General features: G+C 41.6%; 2 protein-coding genes across 2 annotated transcripts; one reads left to right on the top strand and one right to left on the bottom strand.

The window, feature by feature from the left end:
- Positions 1-1472: 1472 nt before the first annotated feature.
- Positions 1473-4102, bottom strand: rabac1 (Rab acceptor 1 (prenylated)). Its single transcript, XM_079227677.1, has 5 exons — positions 3966-4102; positions 3501-3713; positions 3131-3228; positions 2732-2833; positions 1473-2426 (listed from the first exon to the last, which is right to left on the bottom strand). Exons 1-5 carry the CDS (start codon positions 4085-4087, stop codon positions 2338-2340), a joined length of 624 nt encoding a protein of 207 aa, XP_079083803.1. The 5' UTR covers positions 4088-4102; the 3' UTR covers positions 1473-2337.
- Positions 4103-6492: 2390 nt separating this feature from the next.
- On the top strand, positions 6493-17797 carry dedd1 (death effector domain-containing 1). The gene is made up of 5 exons (XM_079227860.1): positions 6493-6609; positions 6923-7438; positions 7580-7708; positions 8213-8353; positions 15822-17797. The coding sequence occupies exons 1-5, from the start codon at positions 6573-6575 to the stop codon at positions 16226-16228; spliced, it is 1230 nt and encodes a 409-aa protein (XP_079083986.1). The 5' UTR covers positions 6493-6572; the 3' UTR covers positions 16229-17797.
- Positions 17798-19470: the final 1673 nt, after the last annotated feature.

The following is a 19470-nucleotide window of genomic DNA, read 5'->3' as shown; positions in this document are numbered from 1 at the left end:
AGCCTATTATATGATACATTTTTGTTAAGTCTGCACCAAAGTAGCATTGATCCCTGTGGTCAAATTGTATTCATCCTATTATGTGTAGCCATATCACTGTTGATTAACACTAATGTATGTGGCTTGGAATACAGATGCACTATTATTCCAACGCGTATTCAAATGTGAAATTAAATAATCATATTTGGTATAATCAATAATACATAATTTCACACTTTAGGTGCAGGTTTGTTGATTGCAGTGGTACATAGTGTACAACACATGGTTAAGTAGAAATATGATGTTGGGATGCCACCTAGTGTTGTGAATTGATATGCACTTCAACCTGCAGACTGCATCATGTTAAGAGCATAGGAGGATGGGTTGGCAGCCGCCCAGGGTAATGCACCAAACCCCCAAATGTGTCAGCTGTGTGTGACATCAACATGCATGAGCTGCTGGATGACACTCGCTGTCAGTGTGGAGAGTCTGACAAAGGGAACAATGAACTATTTCACCAAACTCATCTTTCAAGACCATATGATATCAGAAAAAGTACATGAATTGTGTGTTCAGGAAGGAATTGCAACTTTCATTATTAATAAAAGTTATGTTCTAAAGGTTGCAATACAGCAAACAACGCAAGGCAGTATATCTTTAATACAAAGGGAACAAACTGTAACTGTGCTACCCCTTTTTGCCACAAGGGTCCTCTATTTTAAATGAGCCTCTTACTGCCACCTAGCACACAAATAAAATACATTATACACAATATACAGCTTTATGTGAGACATAAGCATTAGTTGGTTTAAGAGGTCACTTTGCCACATCCTGTGAAGATTTTCCACGTCTCTTTGAGAGACAAACTTTCTGTCACCACTCGACCACTGTCCAATGACAAATGCAGTCTCCTGCACACACACACACACACACACACACACACACACACACACACACACACACACACACACACACTTTCTGTCATTCCTGACAAACACCCCTGCTCTAATTTCCCCTGTGTCTCTGCAGTGAGCTCACTGCAGTGCGACTTTTCTTGCTCACCCCCCTCGCCACCCTCTGTATAATAGAATATCGATCGCTCGCCTTTGCCGCAGTGTGTAAGCGAGTGTGTCTGTGGACGAGTGTGTGACTGGGGCCCTCCAAGGTCATCGCCATAGCAACCCGAGCATGGGGTCCTCTAGCTGTTCTGTCACAGAGCACAGGGGTCACATGAAAAGAGGGGGACAAGGGGGGTTGGTGAGTGCTGCAGTGTTTGGTGAACTAGAGATAGAGCAGAGGAGCCACAAGGGTTGTATCTGTCCTACTCGACTGGATTCAGACCCACCCAAAATAATGACAAAATGTGCAGAATAAGTACTGAGGCACACCAAGTTCACTGCAACTCCTCGCCGTTGATGCACAAACAGGAGACAATTAAAGTTCTGACCAAATAGAACAAACCAACTGAAATAATCAGAGGCAAAATACCAAAATGGACATCAAGTCTTTACATCGTGGGTTTATTGCACTTCCAGAATTTAAATACAAATACACCCAACTTACATAAAAATATAAACATGTAAATAATTAATTTCAAAGAAGAATGATTTCATGTGTAACCTTCAGATCTGACAAATATGCATCCAGACACCAAAGTACCATATCCCCAATAGAAAAAACTATTACTATGTACTGGCCTTTTAAGATGTCGTCTCATCAACCTGTCTAGTTTAAGAACCCTATCTGAGATACCACATTTGTTTTTGTATCCTCTTAAATAAAACATGTAGTTTTCTTTGTGCATGATCATTTTAAAGCTTTAAATACTACCTTCCTTTGGAAAATGTATCTTTCATCTTGCTGAGCAGTTTAAAATGGCAAACAATGCATTTACTGTATACATTATCTTTACATAAGAAAGCAGCCATCTTGTCAGATGGTTTGGACCCAGAAGCTACTTCTGAAGATATCTACAGCAGAGATTAATACGGTGAAAGATATGTCACTGTTTATGAGATATTGCAGGAAGCAAGAGGCTATTTGACACAAACCAAAGGCATCCAAGGTTTAACATACTGTATATAGTGAAAGGCATATCATTTGTATGGTAATGTGCTTAGATACTTATGATCAAATTAATAATTTCTGCATATGGTAATGTGTATGAATGAGTCTGTAACAATAACAACTTTAGAGGCAAGTTAAGGGGCATTCTAATACAGGGAATACAGGACTCACGCATAGCTAAGGAACAGATCTAGGAGCAGTTCTTCCTCAACCCCGCGGGGCTAACGTGATTACAAGGTAACAGTGATGACTGATCGTCGATCAGCACCCGCAGAGGATTCAGTCTGCTCTTCACACGGGCTCCATGAAGAGCTCTTCCATATCTGATGTCTCCAGCTCACGGAACGCAGCGTGAGAGCCAATCACAAACAGCGTCGCTCCTGACAGGAGACAAATGGAAAATGGGAGTGTGAACATAGAAACGATGAGGAAGAAGGGTTTTCTTTTACACAGTGTCCATATGCATCTACCTTTAGGCAATTTAGACCCTCTTACACAGAGACTTTCAATGAATGTCGTAGAATATGATTTAATATGGAAATATTATCACAAAGAAAACATGTTACGTGTGTGTGTGTGTGTGTGTGTGTGTGTGTGTGTGCATCGTTTGTCTGATGTTCAGCCCTGACAGATGAAAATTTCTGATGTTTTGTGACATAATATAGTCGATATTTTCTTATCTTACCTAGAACCCAAAAGACCGCAGCTCCAGCTCCGGCCAACCAGAACACAGGGAGAGAAACAGCTCCAGCCAGACTCATCTGGTGAGGGACAGTCAGCTCCTTGCCTGGTCGACAAGAACATTTCAGATAATGTCACTGATTAAAAGGTCGAGGGCATATTTGATTTCCTTATGCTAGCCACATGCATCCTTGAATTAATTAACTTGTTTCTTTGCTTGTCAAAAAAATCAAAAGGCAAGATGACAAAACAAATTATAATTCAAACATTTAGCCTCATTAAGACAAATACAAACACAAAAGGTTCAAATTAGAATAATATGCCTGGTATTTAAAGAATACACTGTAATTGGCAGGTACACAATGTTCATGGCTTGCACGGCATATCTGACAGCTTTACTCACCCATGACAACCAATTTTGACTCCAGGGACTTGAGGTGAATTATGTAGAAGGCACCAACAAACACAGCCAAGGCAATCAGTAGCATGGGAGAGCTGATACTGAGGAAGATAAATATAAATTTGCAACAATCAATTTGGTGTTACTTATTGCAGCATTTTCAGATTTAGATTAAAGCTTCATGGATTGCATATTTTACTTTTAATGAAATTGCACACCAATTGTTCTGTTCTTGTTTTCTAAAATACCCAGTGGCCAAAACCCTCCAAGAAGGTTCCTGTGTGTATTGGTCTGTGTGAGAGCTGGGCAGCGGGAAGAGTAAACCCTCTCGCTGACGCGACAACACAGAGGATTTTCTCTTTGTTGGCCTTACATGCAGTAGAGGATGAGGCCCAGGAAGATGAAGGTGTAGTTGCTGTTGAACGTGTCCACGTTTTTCACCACCCTCTGACAACACTCTCCAAAGTTGCGGGGTTTTGAAAACTTGCGTTGGTCCACAAAGCTGGCCCAAGGTCGAATGGACGCTCGACGCTTGTTGATCCACTCTTTAGCCATACCGGCTGAGAGGCCTTTGGGGAGCCAGAGCCTATGAAATAAGATAGACATTAAGAACTGACTACATAGAGAAGTTAATACTTACAAATTCATTAACAGAGTGTAAGTACCCACATCGGCCATCAGTTGGGGGACTATTTCATATAATGTGTCTGCATTGTAGATTAATTAACAACATACCATAGTATATTTCCACAGGTTTGAAGGGAAGACAGTTGAGCCACATAGAAGCACAAGCCCTCACGGCATTATCACAAAAGAATAAAAATGTATAGGTCCTTACCTTGCCAAGATCCCAGCTCCACCTTTGCCAGTTGGATGAGCATCCTCAGCACTGAGCAGATCTCCAGCCTTGCTGTCCATGTCTACAAGACAGTTCTCCCCCGTTGGAGCTCCGGATGGCATCTATGCCAGACTGTGTGCTGAAAGGCAATAATACAAAAAAACAATACAATGAATAGTCAGATCAATAACACATCAATTAAGTTAATTAATTAACATCTATTGCTTCTGTCCATGCGGGGAGAGGGATCCTCCTCTGTTGCTCTCCTGAAGATTCCTTCCTTTTTCCCCATGAAAGGGTTTTTCCTTTTTTTTGGGGGGGGGGGGGGGGTCCTGATCCGATGTGAGGTCCTAGGGCAGGAATGTCGTATGTGTACAGATTGTAAAGCCCTCCGAGGCAAATTTGGGATTTTGGGCTATACAAAATAAATTGAAATTAAGATATTCATTAAATAATAATAAAACCATTTGATGGTTATAGCTTCAGTAAGGTGAACAATTGACTGCTTTATACATATGTATTGATAGAGAGTAACAGTTCATCCATTATGAATGCTTGTTCGATAAAGTTGCAACTTGTATCCTATGTTTAGCTTTTTATTGTTTTAATCAGAATCAGATCAGAATCAGATCAGAAACCGTTTATTTGCCAGGAATGTTTACACAAACGAGGAATTTTTCTAGGCGGAAGGTGCATACATTAGACACGAGACAAACAACAATCAACGACAGCAACAGTGCAATGATATTAAATCAAGTATAAGATAAAGTGCTCAGACAAACAGATAACGTTAATCTAAGTGTATGTTAAAGTGGCATGTGTGTTTAAGTTAAAGTGTATGTTAAAGTGACATGTGTGTTTAAGTTAAAGTGTATGTCAAAGTGACGTGTGTTTAAGTCAAAGTGTATGTTAAGTGGCATGAGTGTTTAAATATGAAGTGTGCAGGGGAGTGACAGTGTACTGACTGTGTTTCATGTTTTTCATGTTTCTTAGTTGTTTTTTAATGGTTTTGATGCTTAATAGTTTTATGTGAAGCACTTTGAAGTGCCTTGTTGTTGAAACGTGCTATACAAATAAACTTGCTTTGCCTTTGAAGTGTCGTGAGTGCCACAATATTTCACAGTAAAGACACAAATTGGACGCTACATACAATAAGCAAGTGCAAGTAGTTCATAACAGCAGTTATAAGCCTACACGTCCCATCGAAGACCAAATAGTTAAACTAGTTCAGCTGCAGTGTTTGGGCACCGAAGTGGAAAACTCAGGTCATCAGGGCTTGGCCGCTGCCACATCACTACACAAAGGACACAGAGGAATTACTGCCAATTTAAGTATTAATCTGTGAAGAAACTTGCACAGCGTTACTACATAGTGTGTAACGTACAGCTAAATAAAAAAAACCCAATATGTATAAAAAGACAACTTGTTGGAAAAGCCCGTCACAGCTATAGCTTCTCCGCTGACGTCCACGTCTACCGACACACGTCTCCTGGTCGCGTCGCGATGGAGTCACACGTTGTGGGACGTTTTCACACGAGCACCAAGACCAGACCTGCTTGAAGTCGGAGCTCTATAATCGTGTCAGCTTGTATACTCACAGCAGAACTTACGTGGAACAGCCTCGGACCTTTTGTTGCTGTTCTGGTTCACGGATGTGATGTGGACGTTGTTTAACTTCCTGCTGCCTGGGCGCAGAACGTTGCCACCCAGTGGCGGCAGCGGGTACTGCCTCTTTTGGGGCGCTGAACGCTTTATGTTCGCGGTTCAGGTTGATGGCGAACCCATTGAACTCTGTTAAATCTGTTTTATGGAATGTTTATATTCTATTCATTCATTTATTCAGTTACAGTTTCTATTAATGACCTGTTTTCACAGGTGTGTATAAAGGCGTTTATGCGGAAGAGAGTTCTCTTAAACACTAAGCATAAACCTAACTCACACAGACAAATACCATTCAAACGGCAGACTTGAGATCGGCCGTGTTTGTTTCAGTTGGAACTAGTGGGCAAATTATCTGACTGCAGATCAGTGGGATTAAAACCACCGGACGTCATCGAGCAGTTGGAGAGCTGTGATTGGTCAGTTCCGCTGTGTTGTTATGCTCCTGTCTGTAGACGCCCGACCATCCGCCCTGAAGAGGAACGTGAGTTTCGACGTATATTACATGTTTAAATCTCAAATACATTGAGCACTCTTACACCCGTTTGTATTTCCATTGTCATTGAGCTCACCCAGAGCCCGTCGTGTGTAGCTACCGCGAGCTGACAAAGTTATTAGCGAGGAAGTAGCATCGGTTAATGTATACATTACTTATATATTTCCGTAGTGAACGGAATACCTGACATATACATGTATATGTGTGGAAAAACACGAGGTGTGTGTCTCAGTCTCATGTGTCATAAAGCTAAACTGCCGTTTGAAGTGCGTGTCGTTTGCTTGTTATGTTGTTTTTCCTCAGAGAAACGTGATGACGTAACGTAATTTGCCGTTGCTGCTGTGTGTTTGAAGAACACCGAGTCTCTTTGACCTCCCCCCTGGCAGTAAGACATTATTTGAAACGACGACGACAACAAAAGCACATTCACGGCTGACAAAACTTTGCATTGCATGTTGCAAGATGGCGTCGAGCTGACATCGAAAACAGGTAGGACCGCGGAGCAGCGCAAACCGTCTTTGACACACTGTAAAGTAGAGAAGGTGCATGACGCAGAGATTTGCCTTCAGCTTGTAAAGTGCAGACGGCTTGCTGCTGGTTTAGCTAACTCTTGGTTTACGAGGAATGTGGCTTAGTGTTTATTTTTTGCTGACATTTGTCTACATTTGTACAACATGACTTTTGTGTTCATTTGTACATCGGGACGTTAAACGACTCAACATGAATCTTATGCTGTTATTTCCCAACTTCACAGTTGGAGAGTGTTACCTGTCAAATAACTTGTTTTTCTTTTTTTAATCAGGACCAGTTTTGACACAGGTTGTGAAGGCTGTAGGCAGACCCATGGCTGCCGTGCATCACCCAGGGTGCCCACACAGGGACTCCCTTTACTGGGATGAAACAGACTGTCTAAACTACTATGGGATGTTGTCTCTGCATGAGGTCTTTGAAGTCGTCGGCTGTCAGCTGACAGAGACTGACGTTGAAGTGTTGTCATTCCTTCTGGATGAAACCTGTCCTGCAACACACCCTCTTGACCCGACAGATTGGACAGTTAAGCCCTGTGGAGACGATCCAGAGGACTTCGGTGTTTCCCCGAGTCCCAAGCTGCTAAAGGCCTGGAAGCGGTTAAAGCCTCAGGGCTCCCAGCATCCCCTAGCGGCCTCGTATAAGCCCAAGAGTGGCCTTGAGCTGTTGTTGGAGCTGGACAGGCGAGGATACCTCAGTGATGGCAACCTGGAGCCACTACTGCAACTACTGAGAGTCCTCACTCGTCATGACTTGCTGCCTTTAGTGTCCCACAAGAGAAAGAGGACAGGTGAGGATGAACGATGGGGGCTCATGAGCAGATTTTGAGAATGAGTGCTTCTCTCTACCTTCTAGAACAAGTCAGCAATAACTGCATTCCTGTCCAAATAATTATAGCCTGATTTTAAAAACACATGTTTTTGTTTTTCAGTATCTCCAGAGAGCATTGGACCGAGGTATGGAACGGAGAACAACCAGTTGGCGTGCGCCTCTGGGATGCAGCACAGCAACAGACAGACAGAAACACCTCTTCCATATGTCACGCAGCAATTCAGAACTGGTATGTGTGCATTGTAGTATGTTATTTAGCTCCCTGGAAGTGTAGGCTACATGGTTTCCACAAACTTTTTCATCAGTTGAGGCGGCAGAGTGTCTAAAACAGAATTTATCATTCCTTACAGCAGTTAACATTTTAACTACTCTTTAGGCCAGAACCTGTTTTTTGGTGATGACACACTGGCATTCTTTCTGACATGGAAATGTAGTTTGCTTCTCCTTCTGAATGTACATTATTTAAGCGGTCTGCCCAAGGTCAAAATGATTACACTCGCTTATAGAATCATCAGTCGAGTCACTGGTGCCTGGTGTGATACTATACGCTTGTGGTGAAGCTGTCATCAAAAGGATGTTCTGATCAGATGTCAGCAGAATTATTAACTATTTACAGCAAAGGGAAGGACAGAAACAGAAATAAAACAGGGCAATAGCAATACAAATGAACCCCATCCATGCTAATGTCTCATTGTCCAAGTTCCACAAACTAATTCCATGCGTGTCCTGTCAGGTATTTACCCTCCTGCGCCTGGGCCATCTGCCCAGAGGAGGAGGAGGAAGAAGAGGGGAAATGGCTGGAGCCGCAGGCCCAAGAAAATAATCCGACAGGGCCCTCTACCTCCTCCACCACGGCTGCACAAAGCGTTCTGCAGTAAGTGTGTCCCCTGCACTCTTAACCTGTCTTCCTTTTTAGCTTTTTATCTCTTGCCCTCTTATCTTCATCCTGACATTTTCTCTTCTCTTTTCGTTGGCCATATAAGCTTCAGTTTAATTTTCAAACTATTAACACCACAGTTCCTGTTTCGTCTCCTTAATTCTGATGTTGTTTTTCTTTGCTGAACCTCAGCTCAAGTTAAGGAGTTTTTATCCCAATTTTCCATGTGTATATGTCTCTGGTAGATAGGTGACATCATTATTATATTAATACAGTAAGAGGTCTTCGTATCGAGCTCTTGTACCACACTTACTTGTAGAGATGCTTCAATTACGCGTTGGTTTGATTACTCAATTTACCTTATCACTGTCTGTTCAGCAGATGCTGAGTTTACAGCTCAAACACCACAAAGATTCAAGGACTTGATTCACAACTTCAGATACAAATGTTTCACAAGAAAAAAAAACATAATTTGCAATTTCCTGTCAGTTGATTGACAGCTCCTGTATTCCTAAACGGTTTCACATGTCATTGTCATTGTCACACTCTACGTTTAGACGTGATCTCCTTAACTGTCTTCATTAAACAACATCGAGGGGGGGGGGGGGGTTGTCGCCCCCTCCATTTCTCAATCTTTACATTCTTTCTCCCTCATTTCACCTTTTCTCTAACCCACCGGCCTGTTTTCAGCTACTGCTATTGATTTTGTCCCGTCGCCACTGGATGCAACTGTCAGACCTCACATATAGTCCGGAAAAACATCTTTTGTGCAGTTGTTGGAAACAATCTATCTCCGCTGGAAGGCTGCACCATGTACTCCATTATCAATGTCCTTTCCACGTTTCAACTATCACCTGCCTTTTATTCAATCAATGCTAATTTCTCTCAGCACAATAAGAATGAGATAACACTAACATCACCTTTTTATGTGAAGTTTGCCTAGTCATTCATGCAGACCTTCTCCAACAGCTGTTTGAACTTCTATCATTGCCTGTTGGTCAGAAATACGTATTACAGCGAAGGACTGATGATTCTGACTTGATGATATCATAAAACAATGAGAACAGCCCTTCTTAGCGATGCGTGATGTGCCTGTGTGACTGTAAACATGTCGCTGTCTTGACTCCACATTTGATTCCACCAGGTTGTCTCAGGATTGTGACTCAGATCGAGTAACCTAAGACTCACTGGATCATGGAGAAAGTCTGTCTCTCCGCTCAGTCCATAGATACTGCCGTGTGCGTGATCAACTCAGTCATGCGCTCTCTCGCAAGTCTGGGCCGATGCCTAAGGTAAAAGTGGCTCTCCCCCTTGTTACAAACAGGGGTTGGTGCTGCCAATTTGCTCTCTATGCTTGTGGTTCATAATCCAGCTGCCCCCTACCCCTCCACCCTCAGACCTTGTAATTCGCTCCTCAGAAAAATCATCCTGTAATGTTCTTTAGTGTTGTGCACTGTGGATGATTCCTGATCTATTTCTGACAAGGGTTGTTGGTGTCAGTGTTTCACAGAACTGACAGAGTCCTCAGCAGTAAGCCGTAGATATTTCCAAAACGTTTTCAGCTGATCTTTCCGACAAATCTCTGGACAACTCAAAGTGTATTGTCTCTCACTAAAACCACAATAATGGGTATATGTAGAGAAAGTCTTTTTTAAATTCCATGGTTGTCTCTCCACAGAATATTAGAACTTGACACAATTTCACAAACATGGCCAACTTTATTTTGTACTATCGTCACCGTTAGTGTTGATTGACGTTGGTTCCGTCTCGTCTTAGTCATGTAAAAATAGATAATTCGTCATAGTTTTAGTTAACGAAATTAACACTGGACATATCAATCTGTACTAGCCAAGTTATGAGATTCACAATACTTGCACTGAGCAGATAAACGTTCATTGTTAGTGTATTATTTGCCAATTTGATCCATTTAATATTCTTAAATACTGTCAAATACTTGGCTTAGTGATGACCGTATACTCTGTGACCTTCCCATGTTGGAGGGAGGAGTTTGTAAGTTGTGTTACAGGAGATCCAGCCAATGTGGTGAAATTGGAGAGAACTGCAATAGTAAAAATGAAGTAGAACCATAATTTAGGAATTTAGGACTTGCATCAACCAAAAAACCCTAATGTGATGGTTTATTTGTTCTGCAAACCGAGGAGAAAACAATCAATTGGTTTTGTCTATTTTATCTATAGGTTAATACGTTTTGATTTAGCTTTATGGTTTGGGTCTTAGTGAGGGGGAATTAATTAATACATTTGAAGAGCTCAAAACAATAAAGACAAGTTATTAACCTGCAAAGACAAAATAGAAATATGTTGGACATGTTTGTGACGGTGCCACTTTTTGCTGCTTGTGGGAAATCTATTTGGGCCATCCTTTCCTCTCGCACTATCTTCATTACGAGTGGTTGTAAGCAGCTGCCTCAAGATTCAATCAACTCGATTCATTTGGTCTCACTAAAACTTCATGTCAGCCAACTCTGGAGTCTCAAGTTAAAAGAAAAATGCTTAATTTGCACAGATACTCGTCCTTTCATAAGGTAAAGTATTCCTATGCCTATGACAGCGGTTTCGAAAAAGGCCTGTGTAACTTTTTACTCAAGCAGTTCTGAGGAAAATAACCCAACAGTGCTCTGCTGAAGGAAGCTCATGCTGTATCTCATCTCTGTGCCCCGTGTGAGCTCTGGGTGTGCGTTTGTCAAGAGGGAGCAGAGATGGATAGGGCGGTTGGGTGCAATGCTGGCCCCTAGCTTTTAAACAGACCCCAAATACTCTTTCTTGTCATGATTCATCTCTCAGGTCATTTTCAGTGAAGTGTCTCAATTACATACAGACAATGACAACTGCTGTTACAAATGCCCATAAGGTGTTTGTACCCTCAGCTCAGCAGTGGGTGTGTGCTATCTAAATGGGGTGCTTGAGAAGGCTCTTACTTGGTTTAATGGACATATTCGAGTAATGTGGTGGTTGGAGCTTAAATAATGGTTTGGTGAAGGTGAGGGTAAGGGGATTGGTCAAGGTAAGAGTAGTCTCAAGCATCCCACTTGGACACTACCACGTTATATTTTCCAGCTACAGTAAAGCTGAGCTGATTAACTTGTCAGTGCCAACTATTGCCCTGACTCGGACCTCATTACAACTAACAGTAGTAAGTGCTGTGCCATGCCTGCTTGATGTTGAAAAAAAAAAAACACCCAGTCGACAGATATCCAACCACTTGTGCTTGTCTCTTTCTTTCTTTCTCTCCTTTCTCTGTGTTCACAGTTCTAAACAGACCAACCTGTGTCTGAGGAAAACAGTATCCTTGCACACAATCAGAAGGACAGAACAAGCTCTAAATGATCAAACTACGCAAAATGGTACAGAGAGTGATTTTTGTCTTTGGGGGGGGGGGGGGGGAAGAGTTCTGTCTGCCCGTCTCTCAATGCTCCCCTAACTCTCCACTCTCTTGGTCAGTCATTCAGCAGAAAAACGGATCGATAAAGAGTTGAAGCTCTTCGTGCCAAGTGACTCCTTGTAAATGGGTACTTAAACTTTTTTTTTTTGGTGGGGGTGAGATGGAGGAAGCCAAACGGGCTTGGTGTTTAAAGTGAGAAAATGAAAGCTGTGCCTCCTAATGTTCTGTCTAAGTGGATGTCTCTGTGTCTGATGAAGCGTGAAGTGCTCTGTAACCCTAACAAAATGACTATCATGGTGTTCCTGTGGTTTTAAATGGCCTTCTCCTCGGTGCCACTATCTCTACCTCCATCCTGCTCAGTATGAAATGGGAAGGCAGAAATGGAAGCCATCCATAAATACAGTAATTGCATGAAGGGCGGTTGTTTGTCATAGCCACAGCCCTCATACAGTATAATGATCCAAAAGGTCGAACTGTTAACAGAGCTTTAACTTAATATTTCACTGAGTCCATACTGAAGATCGTGTAAGAGTGCAAAGAGTTAACTGACCGGTGCCCTATTAGACATTTTGTGATAAATCAGAATACTGAAATACATCCCGTGTCTGCTGAGTTGTCATTACTGTTGCACGGGTATATTGTACAACATTGAATCACAATGTATGCATTTTTGACACGGATTAAGACTTTGTCAAAGTGAAAACCAATCTGCACAAATTCCTGAGATATTATGCTGAAAAATTATCTTTATCAAGGCTTTATTTGTATAGCACATTTCAACAAGGCGATTCAAAGTACTTCACATAAAACCATTAAAAGCATCAACACATAATGCAAAAGAAATCAACATTTAAAAACAATTAAGAACATACATTTTAAAACGTTAAATGGTCAAAAAGCAAAAAATCTAATAAAAGTTGCAGTGCAGTTTAAGAAATAAAATGCAGTAGTGAGATGCAGAAATTGATTAATATCCTTGAATCTGGTTAAATTAAAGGCACATTATCACAGTTATCTTGCCGACTGCAGCAGGTTGTTCCTCCAGGACATCCTTGTATTTTTGCTGCATTCAGTTTAATCACTATGCTCTCGAGCAATGCAGTGCCTGCTGCAGAGAAGCATCCCCACAGCATGATGCTGCTCCCATCACACGTGATTGTGGGGTTAGTTTATTTCTGTTGCTGAGCTGGGATTGGCATATACCAAACACAGATGGATGAGACATATCTTTTAATGCTCATTCATCTGCACCTGCCTTACAGTTGTGTGCAGTGTCTCCCATCTCAGTTTCCATAAGACTCTTGATGCCACCTTCAACCAGTTGTTGCACCAACGTGCATTATTTCAGTACAGCATACTCTGCAGATTACCATATAGTTAGATTGAAGAGCATACAAGGTTATTGTGGCTTTTCTCTACGCTTCCCCTGACCGATAATTCTTTACCAATCAGGAGCAGTCGCCATTTTGTTTGTCTTCATGATGCAGTTTTTGCAATGAGCAGACTTGCTGGCTTTTGGCGGTCCGCTGTTAATCAGTGTTGTAAAACAATACAACACGAAAAGAGGGGGATGAATACTTACTGGCTGTACGTTCTCTGAGGACAGGTGTTGATCTGTGCTATGATTAAAATAATGTATGTGTAGCTCTGTTTTGTCAATTTATTGACCTCAAGTAATTTAAAACATTGTATTAGAGATAGGGTTTAATAATTTGTCAATCAAATGTTTTATTCCTGTAAAATATCAGTGTGATATTGCCTCTGTGAACAAAAACATTTAGCCTTTTTTGTATGAGCTCATGTAAATTGAATGGTCTTCAAGTCTTATTCCAACCCTGCATGTTTTAAACATTTACCAAACCTCATCGATTAAGCGTCCCCTTTGATCCAGTCCTCTTTTTTTTATAGTCTAATTACAGCCTAATAAGGCTTGAATGCAAATGCCAATGTTTGGTCATCGCTGTCCTAGAAATGTTAAGACATGCAAAATCAATGCTTTAATTCAACATTTGCATTTCTAATGTTGACATTTTCCAAACTTTATCCCTCTGGAGTCTTGTGCCATTCCCCGTAGCCCCAAACAAAATATAAATGGAGAGCGGGTAAATGTGACTTGAGTTAAATCTTTTATCAGTGGGGTCATGGTACTTTGTAGTTAACCAGGTAGAGACCTTGATAAGTAAAATTAAATGAGTCTACAGTCATTGTCTTCCCATCAGAGTCACAAGTATGAGCTTTGACCACATGACTCTGGGTCTGAGTGATGTGAAGACATATTCTGTTATGTGCCAATATGCTTCTGAAATAAGTTTTGGTTTACTCATTCAAACGCATTTTAAAGGGATACTTTTGACCATTTGTACAGTATATCAATTACTCGTCCCCCTGTGACCTTGAGTTATTGAAGAAATGTCTCCACGGTGACCTTTCCGAAGGACGGTGTGTAGGATTTGGTGACATCAGATTGCAACCAACTGAATACGCCTTTGCTCACGCTAACGTGAGCTGTCGAGTGCAAAACCGTGGCATCATTCAGAGTTCAGAGGTTCTGAGAATTACGGTAGCCTTCAGATAACGTAAAAACACGAAAGACTCTCTTGACCGAGCCAGTGTTTGGTTTGTCCGTTTTGGGCTACTGTAGAAACATGGCGCTGCACCACGGGGTGAAGGGCTCACAAAAACAATGATTCTTAGTTTCAGGATATATACACTGAATGAAATGAAAAAGTTTAGAATATTTTTTTTCAATTTGTGCTTTTAGATCCCATGAAATGCTACACACTGGCCCTTAAGTAAAACAAAATTTAAACTTGATGGAGGGCAGCCAAGAGGTTTTGGTTCTTCATACCAAGAGATGCAAGTGTGGCTTTACAACTGCTTTAAAGAAATAACTCCTCCACACCTTTGCCTTGAGACGTCAATGTGAATGTTTCCAATGAAATGGATGGTCGTAGATACTGTTGACTTCTTCTTGAGGGGTTTGAGTAGGAGGGATGGATTTTTGTTGCAGCAAAAGTCGTCAGCAGCTGGTTTCCACTCGAAGCCCTGGAATAATGACATGGGAGACGGTCTCAGCGGTTCTCTTACTCAGGACAGTATGTATGTATCCTCTGATCTTTCTCGCTGCGCTGTTGCATGACCACCAATCCTGTTACTGCGAAACTCCAGCAGCTATCTGTTCTTGGCAATAAACATGTTGATAGGAATGAATCTGCCATTTTTAAACACCGGACTGGAACAGAAAGCCCCTCCAGGGCGTGACACTGCTAAGTTGCTCTCATTGCTGCCACCGCCATATTTGTTCAGGGCGTCAAGTTAATCTCACTATCTTAAATACACCATGAGTTATGTCGACCACGCAGGATGCCACACTGAACATTCTCATGATCAGCTTCTCTTGACCTCTGGCAGTCATCTAGTTAACAGCTGACATGGATTTGCCTCGGAAGAAAAGGGACTGCACTACTTGTTCAGAGTATTTCTCTCAGTGCTCCAACATATCAGACAATTTCCAACCTGTTGCAAAAGTATTTAGCACAAAATGCACACGGTCTGGTTGGTTTAGCTCCCGTGCCTCGCATAATTAAAGTGCTATGCCCCTCTGCACCATTATATTTGTACAATAGTTTGTAGTAATTGTATCTGGTCACAATCTTCTTGGAATTCTGTGCTCTTGAACCCTGTTTAAAAAAAAAAAAAAAAAAATCCATGCTTCATCCCATGCACGATAAACTAAATGAGCTGTGTGTTAACGATTTGTTCTGTCCGTTTCTCTTCCCTTTGTTTTCATTTCATGACCCATCCACTTCTGTCTGTTACTGTACGTGGGCCTGTCCAATCTCACTTCACTTTTTCTGTAACCTTTCCTCAACCTCCACTACTCCTCCTTTGCTCTCTTTCCTCACTATATCTCTGCCTTTCCCCTCATCATTCACTTTATGGCCCTCTTCTCTCCTGTTTTATTGTTTCACCCCTCAACTCTCCCCCACCACACCATCTCCCTTATTTTCCCACCGCTACTTCCTCCTCCTCCTTCTCCTTCTCTTCCTCCTTCCATTATCAGAAGTCCGCCTGCGTGTCCGGGCCGAATACCTGGAGCATGATTCGGCCCTCCGTGAAGGTGTCTCGTCGGACAAACGGCAGCCCCTGGAGCGTCAGTTTGAGTTGTTCAGCAAAGCCAACTCGCTGCTTCGTGCCAGAGACCTGGGTTCCATCGTCTGCGACATCAACTTCACAGAGCTGGACAACCTCGAGGCCTTCTGGGCTGACTACCTGAGCGGAGCGCTGCTGGAGGCCCTAAAGGGAGTCTTTATCACCGACTCCCTGAGGATGGCAGCAGGCGCAGAGGGCGTCCGCCTGCTGATCAGCGTGGACCAGGATGACTACGAGGAGGGACGAATCCGGCTGAGAGCTCGGAGATCGTCGTTATCTAGTAACGGTGGGCCCACAGAGACTCGCTGGACTGTGTAGGCTGATGAGATGCTTTACAGTGTGTTAAATTAACTTTGCAGAATAGAATAGTTTGGTAATCATATTGGAGGTTAAGGTTACAAGTAAGGCCTCCTTTTGGAGTTGCAATTAATGTAATAACCACTAGATGGCAGCTCTCACCATTGGTTGTTTGTGTTCACAGCCAGCCTTACATTTTCAGAATTGTCCATTTTTTGTTGAAGCAATACCTTCTTTTTTTTTTGTGAAAGAGAACTGAATAATAACAGATCAATGTGCTTTCCCTTGGGATTCATGCACCTGGGCTACTGTGTAGGACATCAGGATTAAACAGGATGTATCAAGATGTTTCTTAGGCTCAGTGAGAACAGGAGCAAGAAAGCCTGTGCCAAAAGAAGCGTCAGCCCCTCATAACATTATCAATCTTAAATAAATAAGAGAACTGATGTGCCACAAATGATAGAAAATAACTCTAACTACATAGTGTTGACACCTTCCTATGGTTACAGTCATGTTTGAGGTTTCAATATACACATACATGCATGTCACAGATTAAGTGGGCTGCAATCAGAACTTGTCATCAAGCATTTGGCGACTTGTTTGTCCACATTTATTCATAGATTCCAAGACGGCTCTTAAAAACAAAAAATGCAAGCGGACCCCTTTACCCAACTCAACATGTGCGCCGATAGTTTGGTTTTCATTAGTATGTTGAACTTGAATAACAATATTAACTGGCGCTTCTTATTTATGAAAAAAAATTAAAGGACAAAGAAACATGCCAAGAACGGTTTCGGATCTTTCAAAATGTGTGCGAGAACTGAGCACAGATGGAAAAGTGGGCTTCTCTCAGTACGGATCGGACCTTTGTGTCCAACTTTGGAGAGCCTAGCCCACGCATATACACCTAGATAACAAACACTGGGACTCTCAGCACTGTTTGCCACGATAACCCGTCTTGTGATTGCCGTGGTCAGTGGATACGGCTGTTGCCAGTAGATGACAGCAGTGATTAGGGCTAGGCCTCAGCAGACCATGGAAGATTCATCATCCCAAGCTTGTCAACAGCGACCCGGATAATACAACGGTGGCTTGTGTCCGGGCTTCCAGCTAGTCCTCGGCAAGTGCTTCTCTCAGCAAGTAAAGCACAGGACAGTGCGTCGGTCAATAGAAGTGATGTTGGGGAGATCAAAATCAAAAGTGCACATCCCAGCGCCACTCAGCCCTGCTATGTAGGCCCAGTAGAGTGGCTCACGGACAGCTGTCTACTCACCCTGCTGGAACTAATGCCTGGACTTCACTCATAGAAGACGATCAATAGAGCCCCTCCTGTAGGTCCCCCCCACACAGACAAGACTTAAGCAGGCAGACTACTGTCTGAAGTGTAGGGCTCTCTGAAGAGACAGGCAGAGGGAGTGCCAATATATTATTATTATTATTACTACTATGATTGTTTTATTCATAGGAGGAAAAATTCGGGGGAAATCTTTGTTCAAGAATAACAATATTTTGTTTTGCCAATTGTTTTTGTGTAAATCTTTATATATGCAATATTATTTGTGGTGTATAATAAAGGTTTGTTGGCCTCAAGCTGTTTTTGCACATTGACCTTTTATTGTATCAATAACTGAAATTGTAATCTTTGCTGCCAATGTATTGCAAGAGAACGTGTGTGTGTGTGTGTGTATATGTATACGTGTGTGTGCACTGCTCATGATTTTCTGAAAATGATGCGTTTGCGACAAAGACAACATTTACGACACTAATTGGAGATGCATACCGTACATTTAATATAACTCTTATCTCGTTGTCTCACATTTTGTTATTGTTCTTGTTTTGTTTTTTTCCCTCAGTTTTCTGAATTGTCATTTTTCCCGGTGCTACACCCTCCCTCCCTACCTCCGAGTGTGCCCTCTTCCTGCCCCCAAACGGTCTGAAGAGGTCCATCGAACGCAGGTCACTGTAGATCAGAGCCTTAATTATTTCTCCTTGCTCTAAAGCCGTCAGCCTGTTGAAACCAAAGAATGGTGTGTGCTTCGAACCTCTTATCACAATACCAATTATTGTGCTACTTTTACAATTCACTTGCTTGAATGCTGAATTGCATTGCAAGTAATGATCCTAAACTGCTGGTTTGCGTGATGACCTGAGAGGATGTAAGATGCTTTTTTGCCAGGAAATATGCCCTTTTTATTAATGTCTAAAGCAAGCGCTTTACATTTACACATAGAATTTCTGAAAACAATATGTAAAAGATAAGTTAAGAATATGAATACCTTTTTGAAAAAATATTTTCTCTGCAATATAATTGACTGTAAATGGTAAAAACGTTGTTATATTATATGTAAGACAATTGCCGGCCATTTTTATCCACACAATAAGAGTGAAACATAGCCGAGTTGCCAACGATGCTTACCAAGACCAAAATGAGTGATGCCATATTCAATTTTGGCTGCTTCTGAGCAATTCAATGGATTTCAAGGTGCTCCTCTTTTTGTTTTCAGATGCCTTTATGGCCTTGCTCCAGATGACATTGCCAACATCCTTACAGCTAAAGTCTAGTCTTGAAATTGTGTGCTTCTCTGTCAACCTTCATGAGAACATGCATGATTTGCTTTCCCATATGACATATACTGCATGTTCATGTGGCTTTGTTTTACAAAGATGTCAACTCCTAAGAATCGAATCATGGAGGGCAAAACTAAAATGGGAACTTTTTGCGTTGAGGATGTTGAATTAATATTTACATTGGAAATATTTATACAAGTTATAGCAGAGATGAGATGTAAATCGTTTCAATGTAACATTAAATGCTTGTTTCTGGATACAATAATTCCTCATTTTGAGTGGGGTCTTTGACTTATTGCTTGACCTCATTGAACATGATTAAGTCCTCTGATGTAGACCAACATAGTCCTCTGGCACATGAATAAATAATGTAAATGTCGGTGAAAGGGCACTTTGAAGAGTCACCTCATTTCAGTCGGAAATCCAAGCAAGCACTCTACTGCCACAGTAATGAGTGACTTTCTTTAATTCGTTATTAATGGAATTTTAGACGAGTGTGAAAGATCCTGAAGAAGATACAACATTAACTCCAAAAGACACATGGGGAATAAACAGATTTATTTATGATTTAGAGTTTATTTAATAACCAAAGTTTGTACTAAAAGTTAATAGAGTATCTATTGTCCTGTAATATTTGTTTAATCTAATAGACCCAAACTGCAACCATCGATCCTATGCAACAAAGCTAAATTAAT

This window comes from Taurulus bubalis, assembly GCF_910589615.1.
Source record: "Taurulus bubalis genome assembly, chromosome: 12".
In the NCBI taxonomy this organism is placed as follows: Eukaryota; Metazoa; Chordata; class Actinopteri; order Perciformes; family Cottidae; genus Taurulus; species Taurulus bubalis.
The sequence above is the reverse complement of the archived record's forward strand: the minus strand, read 5'-3'. Positions and strand labels throughout refer to the sequence as shown.